Source organism: Dermochelys coriacea, chromosome 1 (genome assembly GCF_009764565.3).
Source record: "Dermochelys coriacea isolate rDerCor1 chromosome 1, rDerCor1.pri.v4, whole genome shotgun sequence".
Taxonomy (NCBI): Eukaryota; Metazoa; Chordata; order Testudines; family Dermochelyidae; genus Dermochelys; species Dermochelys coriacea.
Window position 1 is genome coordinate 40431959 of NC_050068.2, and position 25570 is coordinate 40457528.

General features: G+C 39.0%; 1 protein-coding gene across 3 annotated transcripts in view; it reads right to left on the minus strand.

Annotated features, from left to right (window-relative positions):
• MICU2 (mitochondrial calcium uptake 2) overlaps positions 1–25570 on the minus strand; it is a 270237-nt gene that overhangs the window by 12021 nt on the left and 232646 nt on the right. For all 3 annotated transcript variants that reach the window (XM_038387100.2, XM_043504291.1, XM_043504292.1), the window contains exons 7-8: positions 15181–15246; positions 5049–5146 (exon numbers count right to left, since the gene is read on the minus strand). In XM_038387100.2, coding sequence (XP_038243028.1) covers positions 5049–5146; positions 15181–15246 — 164 coding nt within the window. The remainder of the gene's footprint in view (positions 1–5048; positions 5147–15180; positions 15247–25570) is intronic.

Below are 25570 nucleotides of genomic sequence, written 5' to 3' on the forward strand. Positions count from 1 at the left end.
TTTGTTCAAAATAATGATTCACAACTAAAGAGAGTTCAGATTCCCTAAACAGTGCTTAGTTTTGAGAAAACATTAGGAAGGGACAAAATAAAGTTTAGGTGTGAAATCCTAGCTCTACTGAAATCAATGGAAGCTTTGCCATTGACTTCAGTAGGGCCAGGATTTCATCATAGGAATAGAGGGCAAAATTCTGACCTCAGATACTCAGTGTAAATCCAGATTAATCTACTGCAGTTAAGGAAATTTGTTACAATGATGTAAAAGTAATCAGAATCAAGGCCAGAGTTTAAAAAAACGTATAAGAGAAATCAATAATTTACAAGAGGGAAGGAGGCAGGGAGAAGACACTACTTTATTTCACCTAGCCTGTTCTCCATAGTCTTCAAAATGCATATGTTTAAGAACAGCCAAATTCGTTATTAATTATTTATGATATGGTAGCATCCAGAATCCCCAGTCAAGATTGGGGCTGATTTTGCAAGGTACTCGTCACCCACATAGAAAGATACAGTGCCTAAAAATCATTGGTAACTCATTTTTAAATGGAAGTGAAAGTAAAGTGAAACTAGTAGAACCTCAGGGCTTCAGAGATTCACTCACCAACCTGGGATTTTAAAATACAATGCTAGCTTTGTACTTTCCTTATGGTAAACAAAGTAGCAAAATGAAACACAAAGGAAAAATTAGGGAAAGTTTTCTTTCTTATAATTTTGTTTCTGTACTTCAGAATGTTTGTACAGCACCCTGACATTATAAGGCAGCACTGTCTAGCAGTTAAAAGACTCCTGAAGTCTCATCTGAAAAAGGACCAACTGATACAAAGGCTGCTGCCCACTTAACCTAGCAGCAAAGGTTGCCATGGACACATCACCTTGGTGTTCCACTCTGCACTGACTCCCTATAGAACACTGAGTCCAGTTCAGGAATTGCTAACATTCAAAGATCTCTATGCTTTATGGCAGTGTTTCCCAAACTTGTACATCCCTTGGCCCGCGCCACTTCCCGCAGCCCCCATAGGCCAGGCACAGCGAACTGCAGCCAGTAGGAGCTGCGATCGGCCGAACCTGCAGATGCGGCAGGGAAACAAACCGGCCAGGTCCGCCAGGGGCTTTCCCTGAACAAGTGGCGTCCCAAAGTTGGGAAACACTGCTTTATGGGACTGGCCTGAGCTACCAGCGAGATCACCTCTCCCTTTGCAACCTTGACCATCCACAACAGCTGAGTTCTACCTGACTCATGAAAATATCAATGAATAAAGGGAGTCTCATGAGGACTGGACACAGAATTTTCACTTTTTCACAGCAGCTGGAGCTGCACTATTGAACTCACTCCTACTACAGGTGTATGAATGATCATGGAACTCACCAGTTTCAGAGTTAAATGCAAAACTCTCTTCTTTGACTAGCTTTTCCACAACAGGTTCTTGGTACAACCACAGCCACTCACTCACACTTACAAACAACTCCCTAGAAAAAATCAAGCCATTCCTCCTACTGGTTGAGAAGGAAGGAAGAAAGGAAGAAAGGAAGAGAGATACATTGTTATAGTTTTCTCTATTATTAAATACTTGGGAGTGCTCTGGTTCTACCATGATGAGGCCATATAAGCACCTAGCTAGATAGGGTCAGACCTGAGTTCTATTCCCATTTCCGTCACTAAGTCACTGTCACACCCTGGACAATTATTGTGTAGCCTTTTCGTGTTTTGGTTTCCTTACTTGTAAAAGAAGGATAATACCTCTGCCTATAAAAAGGACTTTGAAATCCTCAGAGAAATATTCTGAACAAGTATAAACTACCCTTATGATACAAGTACTACGATTAGCCTTTTTTGCAACTGCATCACATTGTAGAGTCATATTCAACTCGTGATCTACTATAACACCCAGATCCTTTTCTGCAGTACAGCTGGTACTACCCAGCCAGTTATGGCCCATTTTGTAGTTGTGCAGTTGATTTTTCTTTTCTAAGAGTAGTACTTTACACTTATCTTTATTGAATTTTATCTTGTTGATTTCAGACCATTTTTCCAATTTGTCAAGATCATTTTGAATTCTAATCCTGGCCTCCAAAGTGCTACAACCCCTCCCAGATTGATGTGATCCACACATTTTATAAGCATGCTCTCCACTCCTTTATCCAAGTCATTTAATGAAAATACTGAATGGTACTGGATCCAGGCCCCTGCCTGTAAACAGGGTGAAATTTTATGAAGAAAGTACAGTAGAAACCTGTTTACTGAGCTTCCATTATCCGGCTCTCTGTATTAATCGAACTGAGCAGTAGGGCTCGGGCTGACAGCCTGAGCCCTGCCACTCCTGGGGTGGACAGTCCGAGCCCATTCTCCAGATTAGCTGATTTTTTAATTATCCGATCTGGCCATGGTCCCAATTAGATCAGATACACAGGGTTCCACCATATTCCCGCTTTTATTTTTGAGAAATCTAAAGCACATGGATTATTTTATATATAACTGGTGTGACAGGTTTTAATGTGTCTTAATAAAATCTAATCATTCCTACTTTTTCTAGGTGCTGCACTGATAGGTGAAAAGACTTTCTAGCAACAACTTGGAAAATGATAAAAGCATTTACCATCATTATTTTTTCTTTTTGACAATGATCTATGTCTGTATAGCTCATCAGTCATGTCTTGTAAAAACAGCATGGCACTTTGATCAAACAGCCAACAATAGCTTCCCGTGTGAGGTAAAATGTTGTGAGAGGCCATCAGATAGAAATCACATTTTCCTTGAACAATAGAAACCCAGAAATGATGTGCTTGATTTACTTGCAAATAAAATCATGTGAAAAGTGATATCTCCACACAGGTTAAAAAGACACTGATCCTTTTATTCACCTTTCTATGTGTTAAACAAACTTCACTGTCATGTCGCAACTTAAATGGAGTGTATATGCAGTGATAAAGAGGCACATTCCACCTCTATGAAAAATAACTGCCACTGTTGAAAAATTACCTGCATTAAACCTTACACTTATCCCACAAAGCTTAAGAGCAAGATGTGGGAGTTTGATTTTGATTACAGGCCTCTATTTGTGTGGTAGGCAAAGGTCTTTAACCTACATTTTCTGAATGTACTAGGTACATAGTTTTATCAATGTCATTCCTCATTGGGTCAATGCAGGATTTTATCTAAAACATGAGGCATTCCAGTTTACACTATATATGCAAACACAACCTTTTACTGGTGCTCTCTGTCCTTTGTTTCGTTAAGAGGGCCTACTGTATTTATAAAGAAGGAGCTGCAGCCATGTTAAACTTATTTTACTCATTTAGCATTCTCTTGAGTCAAGAGCTTCAAAAGAGAGAAGTTTGTTTATTTATTTGAAGATTGGTATGTGTCTGAGTCAGTGAAGTAGAAACACTTTTTAGTGTTAGGAGAAATGCCATTCTTCCCTTTTTTGTTCTGGCTTTTCCTAAACCTCTGCTGACTGCAACATCTGTTACTAAGTTCAGGGCTGACTGACTCCATTGCAGCTCGACATAAATCAGACTATCCATTTTATGCTGCTACTCTTTTAGAAGATTATGAACTACCAATTACCTATGAAGGAAATGGAACATTAGTGAAAATAATCTTGTCCCCTTTAGGTGCGAAAGCACATAAGTTGTTGTGATGTAAAAACTTGGTGCTCAACAGTATACATGCAAATGTGGTTTCAGCAGTTAGTATCAAGTCAGGACATTTATGTTCCACAATAATAGAGGGTTTTAACTGGTTATTTCTTTAAAACTCAGAAGTGCTGGGGGTTGCTGTTACACATCAATATAGCTTCTTGTGTTTTAAACTCTGATTATTTCTTCCAGTCACACATGCTGCTGGGCTGTCAAGTTGAGACGGGACAAGACAAGAGATTCTGCATTAAGATCTACTTGAGCATCTTTCTGACATCACAACATGACTATGATGTTTCAGCCCATATTGGGTATCTGTAGTGGTCACAGGTGAAGTTACAAAATTGAAAGATGAGTCCATTACATTGTTGGCATTAACATATCAAATTATGGAGGCTCTTCACTTGACAGCCCAAGTGAGGAGTCTCCCCATTCCCCATACAAAGAAAGCACTGTTTTGGCCTTGTAACACTTGCTATGACCAGTATGTCAGTCATCACAGATTAGGGGGTCCACATACATACATACACACACACACAATTAGTAACAATGGCACATCATAGCAATAAGTAATGGAGTCTCTAGTTAAATAATTACAATCCTTATTTTGTGCTAGTGCTTTATAAACAGAATGATTGACCTATATTATTCTTACAGCTTTTTTCATTAATTTCTGGCTTTCAGTATAAGAATGGTAAAGAGATTCTTTGGGACATAAGAGAATAAAATATTTTGCACATTGAAAGAAATGAAGCCACACATTTTAGAGAGTAATGTTTCACAATATTCCATTGCAGTTTCAAATGGATACGGAGTTCTTTGCTACCTGTCCTAAAATTGTATACTGTGATGAGTCACTGTTAGGCAGCTGCATGGTTTCACTGCAAGAACATTTCAATTGGTGACATGATTCCTGTATATGTAAAGTTTGTAAAGCTCCTTCTAATTCTTTGGGACAAAACATACTATTTAAATGTACTATTTAAATTATTCTGGAGAGTAGGGAGAGCTACTGTGGCAGTGGAAGGCAAAATTTCTCAGGGCTTGTCTACAAAGCGCTAACAAAGTGCACTGGAGGGGGGTGATTTGGAAAGTACTGGATCATGTAATGCTCTAACTGTCCATGTAGATCCTGCTGGTGTGCTCTAAAAAGTACCTAGTTTGTATGCGAACTAGGTACCTTTTAGAGCGGGCCTACAAGGTTTACACAGTGCAATTAGAGTGCAGCTTCTTAATGCACTTTACAAATCATGCTTTGCTGTGCTGCATAGAAAAGCCCTCATTTTTCTTCAGATTGATGTGCATTGACTGATATGAGTTTTTACCAAACAGGAACAAACTCATCACTACTCAAACTTGGAACTTATAAGAATGACTACTAGCAATGAATGACAACTAGTATTTGTACACTACCTGTAAAACTCAGAATAGCAAAGCTTCTCCTTTCCTGCTCTTCCAAAGAAGTGCACCAACAATGTTGTATTAACAGCAGAGTCTTCCAATTCTGGTTCCTACAAACAAAAAATAAACTTGTATAATTAATTACTAACAATTCAACACAAAATTGATAATGCATATTTGAATTAAAGTTTCCCAGAAGTCACTTGTAATTTAGTTATTGTTCTTGCAGACAGTAAAAATTCCAAAGCAAAGCTGAATGGTTCTCTGCCAAGCTGAACTCTGACCTCGGTGTTCAATGTTCTGCTCCTGATATCGAGTATAGTAGCAAAACACTAATCAACCAGCAAACACAATTTTCCTTTTCATTGGCAAAAAGATTATCAGTGAAATAATGTGGAGATAATTATGGTTTACCCAAGAAACAGAAATCATCTCCCTCTGATTTTATTCCCTATTATTAGCGACAATAGGGTAATTTGCAAAATTTTTAAATTTAAATACTGTATCGCTTTTCAGACTCAAAATCTTATCACCTTCCTGTTACAAGTTTCTTTCCCTTATTCACAACCATATGTTGCTTAGAACATGCAGCATCTACCTGAACTTGGCAAAGTAACCTGGCAATATTTACTCAAAATAAAATTATGGTCCACAGTATCTCAAAGAGACATACTGTGATTCAAGTGCAAATTTCCCTTTAAAAGAACCATTTGGGATAGGAAATAACAGCTGTCTTTGAAAAAAAAGATTGTTTTCCAGTTTTATACATGTTTTGAATTAAACTCTAATTTTCATGAAACCAGATAGCATGCTAATATCCACTGTAATGTTTTAGCACAACATACTTTTCTATATCATTTGTTATTAGTTATTGATAAAATTGCTGGTTAGCTATTCAGCAAGCTTCATTTTTAGGTTAATATTATTGTCTTTCAAATCAATTTCACATTCAGATAAAAACAATTTTCAGCTAATTCATCTGGACTGGTTTGGGAACCTTCAGCTCCAGCAAAACACTAGATTTGTAACAAACTCATAAATTAGTCTGAAACACACACACAAAAAAAGTAGAATACAAACATTTACATTTATGCATTCAATCATCGTGTATGTTTTTATATTGTTACAAGGCTGTTTGTTAATCTCAAATTTCTCAAACTAACATCTTATTCTTTTACTGTATAATTTTTTTCTTCTTCTGAAAAAAAAATAGCTCTACAGAAAACAAAAAATACACTTCAGCTCAACTACCGCATCTTTATAAAGCCTAAAACCACACAATGTGCTGGATTTCTATGTTTTATTCTTCTTTCACCACTAGCATATTGGCTTTTCTTTGAATACAACAAAACACTAAGCAACATGAAGAGAGATTTTTTTGGAAGTCCACAGGGATTTCAACAGAACTATTCTTATGACATCTAAATAGCCTCTGTGTCTTTTATCCTGCTGAAGAGGTAAGATGAAAGACAAGAGTCTATTCATGAGATTTAATACTAATGGTTATTTAGCTTTCAGCATCATCAATAACAAGTCCCATTAGTCCACTGCGTGTTTCATGCTTACTGCATATGTGACACAAAGTATTTTACAGTTAAAGAGGTAACATTCCTTGTTTCTATTCCAAGACACATTTCATAAAATGCCAGTAATATGAGCTAAGTATGAGCTAACTTAAAAACAATCTTTTCAGGACTCATGCAATTGCACTGAATTTTATCATTTGGCTGCAGGTAGACAATTTAAGTACTCCCAAGGTCTGTGCTTCAGAAGTTTAAATGCTTAGGCTTCATGTATGATGACTGATGTATAAAACAGTCATATATGCTTATTTGAAAGTCAAAAGCAAAACTTTTTGTTGTCACGTCAGCATCCATGGCTTTTCAAGAAGAAACAAAGGAGGATCAGCCCATAGTATCTATTTCTAATTAGTTTTGTACTTTCAATTTACATATTAAAGATGGATTTAAAAAGTACATAATAGATTTCCTGAAATCATTTATTTTTAAAATTTAACTTAAAACTAAGTAACAACAAAATGCTTTCAGTAGTCCACATTTATCTATATGCCTGTGAAGTCAAAATCTCGTGTTGCTCTGAAAACTACGGCTGAAAAGTGAGTGTTTATAATAACCTTTTAAAGACTAAATCTACAACAGAAAAGGCACGTTGTTCCTCTGCTCAGATTTCTCCTTATAAGCTAGAAGACAACATATAAACAATACCTATCTCATCTTATCTAAGATGACAAAGCCTATCCCTGGATTTATAATAAATATGCACCTACTTGTTTGCTACCCTCTTTATCAGTTGAAATTCCAAGGTGGAATTGGCACATGTCCAAGCACTATGCTAGTGAGAGTTAAGTGTGTTTAAAAACTACAAAATAGTACTTTTTGTGAAAGCAGAATGTGTGATAGGAAACCTGAAAGACAACAGCTTAAGGGTAAAGTTTCAAAAAACTTCTTTTGCCAAGGTTAATGCTATTAAATTAAGGTACATTGTTAGTACACAATTCTTTTTGGTCCACAAAATCATTAGCTGTCTTTCCTGCTAATCTCCACACAGTGTATAAACTAATACCCCCATGACAATTCTTTGTTAAAAGGTATGAGAGATGTATTAATATTTCCAACCCCTCACTCTTCTAGGTCAGGTGGAAACATAATTTAGATTTTGAAACTCTCTCCCTCAGCTTTGGGAATGAATGGTGACCTAATATAGTGTCCAAACATAGCACTGAATAATAACCTTTAGAAACAGACTCCCCCAAGAATTAAGTTTAGCTACAGTGCTGATCTGCACCAAGTAAGGTATATGTGTCTCTCTAATCTATTGAAATTAAGGTAGTGTTAATGGAAATGTACAGTACAGAAACATAGTGTGTACTACAAACATAAGAGCCTATAATTCTACTGCAATTTTATTATATGGAAATAAAAGTATTAAGTTACTTTAAAGTAACTTAAGCTCCTAAATCACATAGATTCTTTTGAAAATTTTACTCCAAATTCTGAAACTAGTTCTTTTCTATCAAGAACCATTTATGGCTCAGATAAAACAATTTTTTTCCTTATTAAATCATGGAATTTGTTTAAAAATTATATGAATGGAGGACCTGATGCTGCAAACACTCAAGAATGTGTGCAACTTTACTCATGGGAGCAGTCTCAATGAACTCAATGTTTGCAGGACTGGGGCCTTAAGTATCAGTCTATTGGCAAATATTAGCTAGAGTTGAAACAGGGTATTAGGCAGTGAAAGCTGTTCAAAGAGGTGTTATGAATTGTGGGGAGACAGTCTCTATTTTCAGAACAAAAATAAGTGCAGAAATGAAAAAAAATGATTTTCATCAATTCATTTATAAGAGATGAAACTATTCTATTCTATGTCATTGTATCTGAGCACCTTCCAATACTGCATTAAGCTAATGACTAACATCTGTCACATATTGTTTGTTCTCTCATCCTCTCCCTAGGGGGAGAAGAATATGCAGCGCTTTGTTTTATTTTAGTAGTTTTTTTAAATATACATGTTGCTATGTGTTTATATTAGAGAAGGCAGGGTCAAAGAAACATGCCTTGCACATGGAGCAGAAAGTGGTGAGGTTCGTGATGGTCCCTGGCTCCTGTAGGAGTTCATTCCACAGTCTTGGAACAGCCCCCAAGAAAGTTCTATCTCCCATGCAGACGAGCTTTCCCCTTATTGTAGAAGGTTCCATTTTCCAGAGGGTCACAGTTGTTGACCAGTCTTCATCTTGGAAGCTTTAGATGATCTTTTAGATATGGTGGACCCATGGAGCACCTTGAAGATAAGGACTGAGGACTATGAATTTGATTTGATATTCTATGGAAGGCAATGTACAAATCAGAGGACAAGTGTGATTTGCTCACAGTAGCCAATGTTGCCGAGAGGAAATGCTGGAGTGTTCTATATTAATTGGCGTTTCCGAAGAGCTGAAGCCTTCATGACCAAGCATATTGCAGTGCTGTAGTCCAGTTGAGAGGTAAAAAAAGCAAATCATCATCTCTCTCCAGAACAAAGGATGGAAAGAGTTTTACAAGTGAAGAAGTTATAAATAGAAAGAGTGCTTGACACATGATCAAAATGGACATCAGTGGAAAATGCATGCGGCCAGGTCTGAGAGTAAGTTGTTTATAGTTGCATCAAATTTCAGTTTAAGAGTTTAAAATCTCCTGTTTTTAAGAGATCAATAGCGGTGTACCTAAGAACTAGTTAAATGTTTTATAAAAGACACAAGTGAGATACTTCATATGGAAACAAGCTCATTATAGAATTCAGAACCATATGCCTAATTTGTCATTTGGAAACAACTGTCAAAGTAGATAATATACTGTTTTATCTTGCCTAATATGAAACTTTACTTTATAAACAAATGCAAAATATTCTATACTATTAATCACTCCTTGCTAATGGTAATTAAAGTTCATTTTGTACCTTTATACTTATTTTAGCTTTTTTGAAAAAATATACTTTATTAATTAAAAGTATTTAAATAGTTTAAGAAGCTGATTTGACTGTATACCAGTCTTAGAAACAATGTGATCATTCTTTATGGTGGTTTTTTTGGGTCAAAGTCCCTTTTATTATTAAATTGTACCTGTATTATTGGTGAAAATCAACACCTCCTCAATATGTCACAGTGGTTTTTCCATTTTGATACTGTTTAAGACAACATACACTTCTGAAGTTAGCTAGGAAATACACTAGCTAGGGAACAATTATAAGCAATGCCACTCACCATGCTGCAGTGCTAGAGATGATCACCAGCTGCAGTCACAAAACAAAACAAACAATATCCCCTCACCCAGGTTTTAACATTGTAAAATAAGGGGCAACAAGGGGGTTTTACACCTTCTTCACGATCATCTGGCATTGTCCAGGATGTTGGAGACACGATACTGGATGAGAGGAACCACAGATCTCTAGTCTATGACATTTCTTATGTTGCAATAAAGTTTTGCCTAAGGCCTCAAAAGAAAGTGGTGCTCACTGAACTAATGAAAAGCCTTCTGAAATGGATAGGGAAAAAAAACATTTCTCAATCTAAATACATGGCGAAACCCTATATATGTCAAACTAAAGGTATTTTAAATTTAAAATTTTAATTTTTCTCAAAACAAACTTTTTAATTTGAATTGGCATTTGGAGCAACCTACTGGCAGCAACCATCTCAACAGAATGTGTGACTTCATATAAGACATGAGATGGCTGTGAACTCCTTGAGGTGGCAAAGAGTTTGTTCTGTTTGTACAGTGCCTAATACAATGGGGTCCTAATCCAGAACTTGGGCTCCTAAGGGCTACAGTAATACAAATAATAAATAATACTGTCCAGGAGCTTTACAGAACAGACAGTCACCAACAGGCTTTAATACTCATGTCACAATTACAACAGTCTCTATGCGAGTCCCTTATGGGGAGGGGAAGGAAAGCCAGGTGGGATAGGTAGTCAGTGCTGCTGGCAGCAAGGCTAGATGGGCTGAAGAGACAGCATGTGTGGATGTGGCCCACCTACCAAATCTATGTACAGCTCTACCCCGATATAATTCGGGTTCGCATACAAAGCGATAAAGCTCCGACACTCTGCTTTGAGCAGTGTGTTAAGGGTGCTGGGCCGGGGCCAAGGGGTTGGATAAGGGGCAGAGCGTCTTGGGGGTGACCAGGGGCATGTTTGGGGGCACTTTTGGGGGCCCCGCAGTCCCAGAGTGGCCCAGGGGATTAGCAGGGGGGGCTGGGAGCAGCCCATTCTGCTTCTCTCGCCCCGGCCCCAGCCATGTCACTCAGGGGAGAGGGCTTGGGGGAAGGGATCCCCCACACACTCACCGGCAGTGGCGGAAGTGGAGCAGCCCGGCTCCAGACTGCTCCACTCCGCCAGCTCCCAGCCGCGGCGCTCCGCTTCCCGCTGCCAGTGAGTGCAGGACCTTTCCCCAACCCCCCCCTCCCCAGCGACATGGCTGGGGCCGGGGCAAGGAAAGCGGAGCGGGTTGGGGCCGCGTTGCTCTGCTTCCTGCCGCAGGTGAGTACAGGGTAGTGTTCAATGGCTCCATGTCTAGTTGGCAGCCGGTGTCAAGTGGAGTGCCCCAGGGGTCGGTCCTGGGGCCCGTTTTGTTCAATATCTTCATAAATGATCTGGAGGATGGTGTGGATTGCACTCTCAGCAAATTTGCGGATGATACTAAACTGGGAGGAGTGGTAGATACGCTGGAGGGGAGGGATAGGATACAGAAGGACCTAGACAAATTGGAGGATTGGGCCAAAAGAAATCTAATGAGGTTCAATAAGGATAAGTGCAGGGTCCTGCACTTAGGATGGAAGAATCCAATGCACCGCTACAGACTAGGGACCGAATGGCTCGGCAGCAGTTCTGCGGAAAAGGACCTAGGGGTGACAGTGGACGAGAAGCTGGATATGAGTCAGCAGTGTGCCCTTGTTGCCAAGAAGGCCAATGGCATTTTGGGATGTATAAGTAGGGGCATAGCGAGCAGATCGAGGGACGTGATCGTTCCCCTCTATTCGACACTGGTGAGGCCTCATCTGGAGTACTGTGTCCAGTTTTGGGCCCCACACTACAAGAAGGATGTGGATAAATTGGAAAGAGTACAGCGAAGGGCAACAAAAATGATTAGGGGTCTAGAGCACATGACTTATGAGGAGAGGCTGAGGGAGCTGGGATTGTTTAGTCTGCAGAAGAGAAGAATGAGGGGGGATTTGATAGCTGCTTTCAACTACCTGAAAGGGGGTTTCAAAGAGGATGGCTCTAGACTGTTCTCAATGGTAGCAGATGACAGAACGAGGAGTAATGGTCTCAAGTTGCAATGGGGGAGGTTTAGATTGGATATTAGGAAAAACTTTTTCACTAAGAGGGTGGTGAAACACTGGAATACGTTACCTAGGGAGGTGGTAGAATCTCCTTCCTTAGAGGTTTTTAAGGTCAGGCTTGACAAAGCCCTGGCTAGGATGATTTAACTGGGACTTGGTCCTGCTTTGAGCAGGGGGTTGGACTAGATGACCTTCTGGGGTCCCTTCCAACCCTGATATTCTATGATTCTATGATAGGGGACATCCTTTCCCCAACTGCCCCGCATTCACTGGCGGCGGGAAGCGGAGCACTGCAGTTGGGAGGTGTCAGAGTGGAGTGGGCTGGGGCTGCATTGCTCTGCTTCCCACTGCTGCCGGTGAGTGCTGTCAGGGGGCGGGGGCTGTGGATCGGGGGCGGGGCAGTCAGAGAACAGGGAGGTTGGGTGGTCCTGGGGGTGATTAGGGACAGGGATCTCTGGAGGGGGCGGTCAGGGAACAAGGAACGGGGGGGCCAAAGCAAGTTTGATATAACGTGGTCTCACCTATAACGTGGTGAGATTTTTTGTCTCCTGAGGACCACATTATATCGGGGTAGAGGTGTACTTGCCCATATATGTACTGGCTACACCATTTCCAAGATGTAACAAATCCTGGTAGCCCGGCGCTCCCCACAGCATCTCTCCTGGCATTAGCCTTGTATAGGCATAACTTTAGGATCTTTCTACTCCCCATCCTCAGAATGGTTAAGGCTCTTGGAAGTTCTAACTGAGCAATTAACACAAGATAAAATCCTGGGATTGTTGGTCTTTGTAAGAAAGTAATCTCATATGCAAATCATAATAGCGTTGAGAAACTATGTACTTATTTTTCTCCACTGAAACTACTGTAGTAATCTTTTGGCACTAAAGAGATACCATCAACTTAAAAAAAATCATACTTCTGACAGCTCATCTTTTATCTACTGTATTTAAAAATAACACCAATGATTACCACAACATTAAGATATTAGCGAAAAAATTTTGTACTTTGTTTACTTTGACAGGACTTTGTGTAGAGTCAGTCAGTTTTGTTTTTTATTCTGTTAGTTATTGAGTTTCCAGGGTTAGTGTGATTTTTATTTATTTATTTATTTTTACACAGAAACAGGTAAGAAAAATAATTTTTTTTAAACAACAAGAAAATAGGACTATAAAACCACAAAAATTGGCAGAGGGATTTGTATGACCTGATGCTATTTTTAACTTGTATTTTTAAAACTGACTAGAATTCCAGATGAAAGTGACGCTTTAAGAAATTACATTATATTTTGTAGGTAATATTACTTCATAGATTTTTCTAATGAGTGTACTTTGAGGAAACAATCTGGAGTACGGTTTAAAGCACAGTTAAGATATTTAGTGCTGGTCTACACTACTGCTTAAGTTGATGTAACTTATGTTGCTCACGGGTGTGAAAAAGACACACCCCTGACTAACGTAAGTTACATTGACTTAAGCATTGTCCACACTAGCGCTATGTTGGTGGGAGACGCTATCACGCCAGCATTGCTTCCACCTCTCATGGACGTGGAATAATTATGCTGATGAGAGAGTGCTCTCCCATTGTATAGCGTGTCTTCACCAGATGTGCAGTGGTGGCACAGTTGCATCAATGCAATGTACCACTTGAGTGTAGACTTGCCCTTAGTCACAACTCTTAAATTAGTTCCTAGAGAGCTGAGGTGTTCACAGCTGAATGTGACCAATTGCATCATAAAGGTCTTTTGAAATCTTATGCTGTAACTGCGATGGCACAGGAAAAGAATTTTTGCTTCCACCTAGTACTGTATTGGCTAAACCTCAATCCACTATTTTTATGAACAGTGGACAATCTGGTTAATCTGAGCTGTCTTCATTTGGTAGTTGATGAAATTTCCCAAAACAAACGGGAATTGTATGTTACTTTTGAGAAAGTAAAGCAGATTTATCTGCTTCTATGGAGGCAGAGCAATATCTTGATGGGGGCAAACACCAGGTCTTCATGCTTAATGAGATACTAGAGGCGTTAGGAATACTTTGTACCACAATCATGTCTTCCTGTTTGTTGAAGGCCAGTGAGGAAGAACTGGTTCTGTAGTTTGTAGAAACTATCAGTGTCTTGCAGATTGCTAGCTTTCATAAGGAAGCTCCTCTTTACCATCTTGCTGGATGATGACAATCTAGCCAGCTATCACCTTAGTATCTAATCTTCCATTTTTGGCTAAGTTGTAAAGAAGGTTGTGGTAGACAACTTTCAAATACATAGATGCCTCAGATCTCCGTGACTCCTGTCAATCTGGGTGCAGGACAGAGAAAGCACTGGTGATGGTGGTGCATTCATCTCCTCCTGGCAATGTGTCCTTACTGACCTTGTTAGTTTTATCAGCTACCTTCAGTCATGGGGTGTTATGCTGAAGACTCCCAACTCTGTTTTTCAATCTCATACAATCTAGCCATTGGTATAGAATGCCTTATCTGTGTCTTTAGTAGAGATTACAGAGTGAATGACAGCTAGCTGGTTGAAGCTCAGTCTGGGAAAAAATTAGGTAATGTTGGTAGACTGATGGAGGCAGCCAAAAGAGGCGGACTATAACTGCTCCTTTAAGTGAGGATGTGTGGTAGCCATTTGTTAATGGCTCAATCTGTTGGAGCCCCAAGTACTGTTGAAAGATTATATCTCGGATTCTTTTTTACATCTTCAACTCGTCCAGAGACTGCAACCATTTTCTCTGGACGTGGACCTGGCTAAAGTAATCCATGCTTTTCTCAACACAAGATTAGGGGCCACATTGTAAATCAACAGAAACTGAAGCTGATGCAGAATGTAGTAGCTACTCCATAGTCTGCGCTGATTGCCTATTGGTTCTTGAGTGCATTGATTTTAGCCTATAAAGCCCTATATGGCTCGAGACTTACCTATTTGAGATATTGCCTCTCTCCCCATGTAACAATATATTATTCTTTCTATAAACACAGTTTTTCACAAATTATAAAAACTTTGCTTTTAAATACAAGCCTATGAACTCTAAATAATAGAGTGGTTACATAGTAGTAAAGTACATTACCTTAATATGTTTTATTAGGAAACTCAGAAGTAAAACTGAAAAATATTTATAATATTTCTCTTACCAAAATTAAATAGAAGAGGTGCCAGATCATGCACTTTCATTTAATTAGAAGTACCAGAGTTGACATGGATGAATTAATCTATAAACTCTGCAAAAAAACACTAACATACAGAGTTCAGTGTAAGTTCTATAGAAACCCGCTCAAGGAAAATGATTAACTTAATGTTTATAAGCATACCTGTGATAACGTTTCATGTCCAGAAGCTTTTCTCAAGTCATCTTGTTTCCCAATGATTTTCTGAAGCTAAACATAACAGAAACAGAGAATCTGTAAACATTTTGATTGGCTTAAGATTCTTGTATTTGTATTTCAGGAATATTTTTTATTAACCTCACCCTTTAATTAAACTCATATTTTTCTATTGCTCCGTTTTCTGACCATCAAACTATTTTGTGTATTAAAACACCCTTTATATATTTAAAAGATATTTTGCCCAAATGTTTACCCTTCCCCACTCTTTTTTACTGAGGTCCAATCCATCACAGTTCTCTTGCTTAATAAGTTCAAGCAAAACACTGTGTAATGAGCTGTCTTTTTACTTGTCATTCTAGTCTTACTGACAGAGGTTCTCTTTTATTGGGAACATTTTTTTTTTTTAACCATCCGCCCCTGAAAAATCTCAAGATTCAGGGATGTTACATCCAGGATCATTTTAGGAGATAAGAATATGAAAGTGGAAAATATGGTTATGTTTCCCCACCCCCACTACTTTACCAATGCATATTTAAATGCTTTGGAATAGTTCTCAAATTGTGTAAAACCCTCCCTCTAGAAAACAAAAAATGTGTCTGTTTAAATAACGTACCATATGGTTAACAAGACCAGCTAATTTCAAATCCAAAGCAATTTAACTAACTAGTCAGAGAAACTACTTTTTGTTTTTTATATCAAAATGTGGCCTGGACTTTTTTTAAAAATAAAATATTCTTGAATGAGTCAATGGGTAGAATTTTCAAAAAGCACCTAAATTTCATTTTCAAAAGTCACATAAAGCCTGTCAGTCTCATTTTCAAAAGTTACTTAGGTAAAATTTTCAAACAGCACAAAATATTTAAAATAATTGTATCAGGACAAATACAGCTATTAATCAGCAGTTTACTATAAATATGTATCATTCAGAAACACCCTCAGCAGCAAGCTTTCTTCATGGATATATTTTATAACTGTTCGCAAACAGCTTGAGAAATCAACATACTCTCAAAATCGAGTGAGTTAACATAGTACATAGCAAAGTTCACCTACCTTTCATAGACATTTGTACCAATCCTCAAATGGATAGCAAAAATAAAAGAACAAGGAACTTGTCATTACATTTGGGATACAGGCATAGACATAAACAGATCACTGTGGATTTCAAGTCACTTAAGGAAGATGTTTTTAAAACCAATATTTATACTGCCATCTTCTAGTCTGTTTTCTCTCTCAAACATCTCTGAGCCGTCTCTCATGCTGTCCCTTATTAATGGGAAAAGCTTCCTAACAAAATCCATAAAGCCACTACTTTGTTTTCAAATCCCTCCTTAGTTCATTTTTGCCATGATGCCTAAAAAGCAGTACTGGCTGAAAGTGTCTCTGCCGATGGTGAGCCAAGAACACTGTTTATTGCTCACACTGTTACCCTTCTTCTCCAACCCCTTTCATTCTGTTTGTCTAATCTACCCATTGTGTCTTGTCATAACCTAGATTCCGAGTTCTCTGAGGCAGGGACTGGCTTTTTTACAGCATGCTTATACAATCTTTAGCACAATGAGGCCTTTATCCTTGGCTGATGTCCATATTTCTGGTTCTTGCAGTACCTTTGATGCCTACAGTAAAAGAATTCTTTGTAGAAGCATGAACTTCTTCTGGTAGTGAACCAAATTTTCATAGCAAATAGCAAATTCTGCTTTGGACAAATTCATGATTGCTCACAAGTGGAAAAATTAAGCCAATTTGTTTGAAAACTCCCTTTTACTTTCTTATCTGAAGAATTTCTACCTTTTGTTTACATGAAAACACAAGAGACGAAGCAGCAAAACTTTTATTCTTCCACAAACCAAAGAAATATGATTTTTCATTGGTTTCAGTGCTTGTGAGAATTTAAAAAAAAATACAATCCACTGGGAGCACTCACTCACATGTCTAGGCTTAAAGTGAAATTTTGAAAGAAAGCTATCTATAAGATTTGTTTGTTGTTTTCTAAAACAGTACATAAATTACCATGAAGTTCATTATCCACTTTCTAGAAAAAAAATTAAATTGATCTTCTCAGGAGTTTGAAGAGGTTTTTCCAAGACAAGGAGGGTGGGAGGAGGAGGAGGAAATTTGCAGTGGAATAGAGAGAACTGTGCCCTTAAGCAAGAGATTCTCATCACATTGTAACATTTATCTGTGTTTAATATTTATATCTGTTCATCACAGTAATACACTAATGGCCATCATCCTTTAAATAAAACAAGTCAAAGAGGATGAGGCATATTATGGATAATTGATGCTTCTCTACCAAAGAAATATATTATTAAGAGGCAATCTTCTCAGAAGATGATGAACTTTAGTAGAATAGACTTCTTCATTTTTGAAAACAAAAACAAATGAAACAATTTTTCATCTTTAGAATTATACACGGAAGTTAGTGCATTTGGAACTGTTAGCACTGGAGATTATACAAGTATTGTATGCCACACCTCCAGGAGTGAGAGAGTAGTTCGTTGTCGATGTTCAGTTAATTTTTGGCTTCTAGTTTTTTCTGTGATGTGCACTTATTTGTTGCTTCACTTGGGGCAGCCTACAACCATAAGCAACTGTGTTACTACTCTGCTTTAGCAAGATTAGACTGTGTGTCAGCTCTTTGCCACACCAGTCTGTCTGCTTCACCAGCAAATTCCTCGGGACTCTGCCAGCTTTAATTTTGCCATGCAGATAACCATCAGTGAACCCAAATTCCGAGTTCCCCAGAGATGTCCCTCTGTAATGTCCAGTCCCTCTCATTGGATCCTCCCAGAAATCATTAAGTTCATTGCCTCCAAAGAGACAGTATACATGCCAGCCTGTTAGGTTAACTGAGGACTCACTGTACTTCAATATAACAGCACTGAGATGGTCATAATAAAACTAAGAATAAGTTTATTAATAAAGAACAGAGATTTAAGTGATACTAAGCAAGAGAGAGAGAGACAGGTATAGTTAAAACAAAACACAACACAACATGCTTTCTAGTGACTAAAACTAGCAAGTTACAATCTTTGCCTCAGCAGTTTTCTTATACATCAAGTTGCTAGCATATCCAGCCCTCCAGGACAGAGGATCCAATATTCATGGAATCAGAGGGTGTTGTCCCCTTTGTTCCCTAAGCGATGGATAACTAAGGGGTCCTCTGTCCTTCCTTTTATAGTCCAGAAGAACTTTGAAATGTTTTCTTTAAAAAGTAAACACAAAGTTCGTCTCCCCTGTTGTATAGATGCCAAAATGTCTTCCTCATGCTCTGGCCAATTTGCTTTTTCAATTGGCTTAATCACTTCATTTACCCTGTATGAAAATGTACTTCTATTGTCTCTGGCCTCACCTTGCTCAATTTACATTGGAGACACAGGCAAACAGGTTACTTGCCCTGTCTGCTCAGATTGCTTGGTCTGAACATTTAGGAACATATTTCCAGCACACACACATAAATCCACACGCTACCCAAATACACATCAATATATACACAATCAATCAGTGGGTCAAAAATTTTTATATGATAATTTACAAGACACTGTTTGGCTACATGTTCTGACAACAGTGTGTTGGGTGTTTTCTTTGCCAGTTTGTATAAAGAGATTCAGGGTCACAACTTATCAGCTAGGAACTATATTGAGACCAACAATTCACTTCACTCATTATCTTAATAAAGTCTAAATCATACAGAGATTTTAAGTGTGACCACATCTGTGAAGTGTAGGAAAAGAGAAATACTAAACAGTCATTACACTAATTTGTTATTTTTTGAGTAGCTGACTAAATCCAGTGAGTTTTTACTACTGGCAGACCAGGGAGCAATGCCTCTAGTTTACCTTGTCTAACATTTTTCAATATAAGATCCTATCTTCAGTTTTTTAGAACTTTGCCAAAGTGTAAACATTCAGACTGAAATCTTCTCTTTGCGGTCTGCTTTAGGATGATTTTTTTGTGTGAAACTTTTATCTGAAACATAATGACAGGTTTCAGAGCAGCAGCCGTGTTAGTATCCGCAAAAAGAAAAGGAGGACTTGTGGCATCTTAGAGACTAACAAATTTATTAGAGCATAAGCTTTCGTGAGCTACAGCTCACTTCATCGGATACATTCAGTGGAAAATACAGTGGGGAGATTTTCCACTGAATGCATCCAATGAAGTGAGCTGTAGCTCACAAAAGATTATGCTCAAATAAATTTGTTAGTCTCTAAGGTGCCACAAGTACTCCTTTACTTTTTTCATCTGAAACAGTTCATCCATTGGAAGAATGTGGGGTTTTTTTGATGATGCTAAAAAATTCTTACAATCATTTAATTGAGAAGCTCTAGTGCCTCCATGATCTAGAGCAAGGACTTGAAATTTGGCAGGGGGAAGCCCTGGAATTAGAGAAGTGTATTTTGCTGTCCTCAAAAAAATGCACTGAAATTTGGCTGAGTGATAAGCCTCTGAAAAATCACAGTTTGCACATTAGTAGGGGTTTAGTAGAGGCAGACAGCTAAATTCTGTGAACATTTTATTTGCACTAAGCATGCTCAGAGCTGCTGGGATGACCAGGACTTTCTCTGCAATTGCTCATTCTGGCAGTCAGAGGCTGCTGTGATGTTGGCCATGGAAGCTGAGAGCTAGGAGGCTGTCTCTCTTATGCACTGAATAATCCCTTGTGGCCCATGGGGTGAAATGGAGAAAGAGAAAGCAGCCTAACTCAAATGTGTGAGAAGTGGAGAGGGAAAAGAGGCAGGCTGAGAGAAGGAGGACAAATTAAGTTGAGGCAGGGTGGGGGGACAGGAACAGATGTGGGGGGGTGGACAGAAGAAGGCACGGCTGGGTGGACAATGTAAGAAGGGTTTGTAGCCACAAGAAAACACTCTCCTCAAAAACATGGAATTGAACCCATGATTTCTCTGCTATAAGGAAACAATTACAAAATTACAGGCAAAGTATGCATCTCATCATCATTTAGTGGCTGATCTACACACACAGAGGATGACAGTCTACTACAGCTATTAGTTACTCTGCTAGTTCAAGTGTAGAAATCTGTGCTGCAGATCTAAAGATTCCAACTGTGTGGATGACACATGTAGAGATCAATCTGGTTCCATGTGATGGGTTTTTTCCAAGTTTTATTTATTTTTTTAATATAGGAAATTACATACCTTGCTAAGCCAAAAGAACATTAAGATTGAAAAGGCAAGCACTCAAAAGTTCAGTAATGCTAGAATTAATAAACTTTAATTCACTATGCATTATGATACTATCTTTAATTACATGATCACATGCTTTTTTTCCCCTCCAGAGGACCTTTCATTCAGAGTACTGGGTGGATGGGGCTCATGGAATGAATCAGGGCTGGGTAATGAATGAGACTGTTGTCTGTGGGACCCTGCCACATTTGTTGTAGAAGTTGGAAGGTGTGTATCTACTAATACTAGCAGAGGTGGGTATAGCCCTGCCCAAAACTAAAGGTCTGACCCCTCAGCTAAGGGGGCAAAACAACTGAGCCCAGGCTACTAGTGATTTATGGGAAAAATGAAACAGAAAACAGGATCAGCAGGTGAGGTCAAAGGTTAATAATGAGGGATACAGAGTGGGACACTGACTAGAGAACCCCAGACTCCACTGCTCCTCAAAGCCGTCTGAGGAGTTAGTGGACATTGCCCAGAGGAATTCTGCCCAGGGGTGTGATCAGATAAGGGAACAAAAATAGGCTCCACAGGCGCAGATCACCAACCCTCCAACTAGCTTCCTCCTCCTGGAGTGATGGATGGCAGTCTTGGCCAGTTCGAGGAGGAGGTCGGCAAAGATGTCCTGCGACTTTGTGAGGCCCTGGACGGGATGAGAGAGAATTGGGAGGTGCAGGGAAAACTGCGGTCAGAACCTAGGTAAGAGGGTATGTCAGGGCTGCAAACTGATGCACCTTAAGCAGATGAGCGCCAGGGTCTCCCTGTTGCTACAAAAGGGGCAAGTTCACACCCATGCTCACAGCTCCATGAAGAAGCCACCAGCTGATATCCCCAGCAGGCCGTGGGACCACCTTAGGTGGCAACAGGTCCTATGATTTGGTGTCAGAAGAAAAATCATATGAAGCACAAGTGTGTACTGATGTTTTCTGGTTGCAGTATGGAGGCAGGCCAGCTAGACATTGTGTAGCCAGCTCAGGTGGTATGGAAAATGTATAGTGAACGAGACAGGGGATTTCACGAAGAGGAAGGATGGTCGCTTGACTAAGGCAGTTGAGAATTGGATTCTACCCCTGCCTCTGTCACAGAGAACATAAGAATGGCTATATTGGCCTTCACAACACCCTCTGGCAAGGAGTTCCAGAGGTTGATAGTACATTGCGTGAAAAAATATTTTCTTGTGTTTATTTTAAACCTGCTACCTATTATTTTCATTTGGTGGCCCCTTGTTCTTGTATTATGAGAAGGAGTAAATAACACTTCCTTATTTACTTTCTTATACCACTCATGATTTTATAGATCTCTATCATATCCCCCCTTAGTTGCCTCTTTTCCAAGCTGAAGAGTCCCAGTCTTATCAATCTCTCCTCATACGGAAGCTGTTCTATACGCCTAATCATTTTTGTTGCCCTTTTCTGAACCTTTTCCAATTCCAATATATCTTTTTTGAGATGGGGTGACCACACCTGCACGCAGTATTCAAGGTGTGGGTGTACCATGGATTTGTATAGAGGCAATATGATATTTTCTGTCTTTTTATCTATCCCTTTCTTACTGATTCACAACATTCTGTTCACTTTTTTGACTGTCGCTGCACATTGAGTGGATGATTTCAGAGAACTATCCACAATGACGCCAAGATCTCTTTCTTGAGTGGTAACAGCTAATTTAGACCCCATCATTATATGTGTACAGTTAGGATTATGTTTTCCAATGTGCATTACTTTGCATTTATTAACATTAAATTTCATCTGCCATTTTGTTGCCCAGTCACCCAGTTTTGTGAGATCCTTTTGTAGCTCTTCGCAATCTGCCTGGCACTTAACTGTCTTGAGTAGTTTTGTATCATCTGCAAATTTTGCCACCTCACTGTTTACCCCTTTTTCCAGATCATTATAAATATGTTGAACAGTATTGGTGCTAGTACAGATATCTGGGGACACCACTATTTACCTCTCTCCATTCTGAAAACTGACCATTTATTCCTACCCTTTATTTCCTATCTTTTAACCAGTTACCAATCCATGAGAGAACCTTCCCTCTAATCCCATGACTGCTTATTTTGCTTAGAGCCTTTGGTGAGGGACCTTGTCAAAGGCTTTCTGAACATCTAAATACACTATATCCACTGGATCTCCTTTGTCCGCATACTTGTTGACCCTCTCAAAGAATACTATCTAGTAGGTTGGTGAGGCATGATTTCCCTTTACAAAACCCATGTTGACTCTTTCCCAACAAATTATATTCATCTATATGTTTGACAATTTTGTTCTTTACAATAGTTTCAGCCAATTTGCCCGGTACTGAAGTGAAGCTTACTGGCCTGTAGTTGCTAGGGTCACCTCTGGAGCCCTTTTTAAAAATTGGCATCACATTAGCTATCCTCCAGTCATTTGGTACAGAAGCTGATTTAAATGAGAGGTTACATATGACAGTTAGTCGTCCTGCAATTTCACATTTGAGTTCCTTCAAACTTGGGTGAATACCATCAGGTTCTGGAGACTTATTACTATTTAGTTCATCAATTTGTTCCAAAACCTCCTCTAATGAAACCTCAATTTGGGACAGTTCCTTAGATCTGTCACCCAAAAAGAATGGCTCAGGTTTGGGAATCTCCCTCACATCCTCAACAGTGAAGACCGATGCAAAGAATTCATTTAGTTTCTCTGCTATAGCCTTATCGTCTTTGAGTGCCCCTTTAGCATCTTGATCATCCAGTGGCCCCACTGGCTGTTTAGCAGGCTTTCTGCTTCTGATGTATTTAAAAACGTTTATGCTATTACTTTTGGAGTCTTTGGCTAGTTGTTCTTCAAATTCTTTTTAGTCTTTCTAATTTTTACACTTCATTTGCCAGAGTTTATGCTCTTTTCTATTTTCCTCATTAGGATTTATCTTCCACTTTTTAAAGGATGCCTTTTTGCCTATCACTGCTTCATTTACTTTATTGTTTTGGTTCTTTAACTACAATTTTTAATTTGGGGTATACATTTAAGTTGAACCTCTATTATGGTGTCTTTAAAAAATTTCCATGCAGCTTGCAGGGATTTTACTTTTGGTACTGTTCCAATGTGATGCTGGGTAAGTCACAAATCCCAATTTTCACTGGTGGCCACTGTGCCCTGGATTTTCTGTGTTTTCCAAATTGAGATACCTGGGACCAGATTTACAGAAATGCTAAGAACTCATAAATGCAACTGATGCCAAAAGAAGCTTGCCTTGAACATATGAAATGCATAAAAATGCTAAATACTCTGAAAAATCAGGCCTTGGGCACCTGAACTTGGGCACCCCAAATCAGTGGACAGTTTTGGCCTTGCTCTCTCTACGTCTCAGTCCCCATCAGTAAAATGGGGACAAAACCTCCCTACCCATCAGGAGTGCTGTGAAGATCAATTCGTCAGTGTTTGGGAAGCACTCAAGTACTGTAGTCATGAGCATCATAGAAATGCCCATGAGAAAGATAATAATTCTACATTGGGAGCTGGGTTTGGGTGGCATGAGGTTCACTTACTCTCAGAAAAAGTAGCTGTGTCCTTAGCATACATATAAAGCACTGAGAAATCTATGGACAAATTCTTTTACTTGTTGGGTGGAAACAGGTATAAGATGGGTAGTGGCAGTGCAGGTTTGCCTAGCTATGTTCTTTTAGCACTAATCTGGAAGGAACATATAGAAATGTTCATTTGATTCTCTCCTTGCCCTTTCTGCTATGAATAAAGGTGTCACCCATTTCAACCCTCAGGTGATGGGTGTAGCATAAGATATCGAATAGAACCCATGCCTTTCAGAGGGGAAAAAGTACCTGAAATTCCTGTGGCCCAAAAGCTCTATTGTTGCTGGTTCTGGCAAAATGGAATTGACTGAATGAGGCGAGAATGCACATTGGCATTTATGCTTTGCCTGGCCTTAAGGAAGACAGGCCTTTGAGCTGTTACTGTAACATGACTGATGCCAGAGCCCTGTGGAGCGGTGACCCTTTTGTTGCCCTCCCCAGTTTCCTTAATGATTTGCATGGCACAATATGTACCTGGCTACACTCCTGATATTGTTATACATATTATAATTAATTATACAGCATCCAAAGCATGGTAGGCACTTTACAGACAATTAAGGAGACAAGGTCCCTGCCATGAGGAATTTACAATCCGAACAAACAACTAGAAGACAGTGGATGAGAAATGGGATGTGACAAAGCAAGTAACTGAACAAACATTGACATTTTTTTCATCTTCCCCTTTCCACCCCTTTCTTTTTTGCTTTCACTAAATTTTGTTCTAGTTAGTTATTGCCTTTCTATTACCTCTCCATTTTCTTGTCTCCCGCACAAAGTTTTCCAATGTCATCATCATCCATTGTGTTGAGAACTAGACAAAAATAACTAATTTTGATCATTCTGAAATCCTCATCTGATTATCTTTACTGTGTTGAAACAGCCCTGTACGTTCCCCTTATTTTTTAAAAAATTGATTTCTGGAACTCTGTCTTATTCCTCCGGCTGCCATAAAATGCTAGTTGTTTTAAGGATTAAGTTGAGATCATAAACACTTTAATTGGTACCTTAATCAGGATTTGAATCCAGAGATCAATTGCTACCCTTTATTACCATTGTGCAGCCCCCAAAGATTTCTCCAAAAACACATGATTGTTTAACATTGCTTAATGTGTGAACCATGTGTTTTGTGAATGTGTACCAAAACTGAATGCTTCATTAGAGAATCCGTCATTAATTGATTTGAGATACGAGTTAAGTTATTACATGCTTCTATAAGTCATTCATCACTTTCCATTATCTGTATCAAGAAAACAGAACATTTATCCCAAATTAAAGCGCACATGCTCTCTGTCCTCCTACAGCAACCAAACCAATTTCCTTGAAAAAGACCAGAACTGAAAGCTTATCAACCAGAAAGTGCTCAAAAGGATTATAGCACCTACAGAAAAATCCTACTACACTCAGGATGTGTCCATCACACACAGAGGACATGTACACGCTAGGATACAGATGCTAGTTAATATGTGTTAAAATCCTATTGTAAAATTTTGACCTAATTTAATTCAATAGGAGTTTTGCCATTGACTTCACTGGGGCCAGGGTTTCAGCCTTAGTGCAGACAAACCAGCTGTAGTTGTTACATGTTATGGTTGGTCAAGGGCAAGCCTAGAGTGAGCCCAGTGTTTATCCTGATCAGCTAACATGTTAG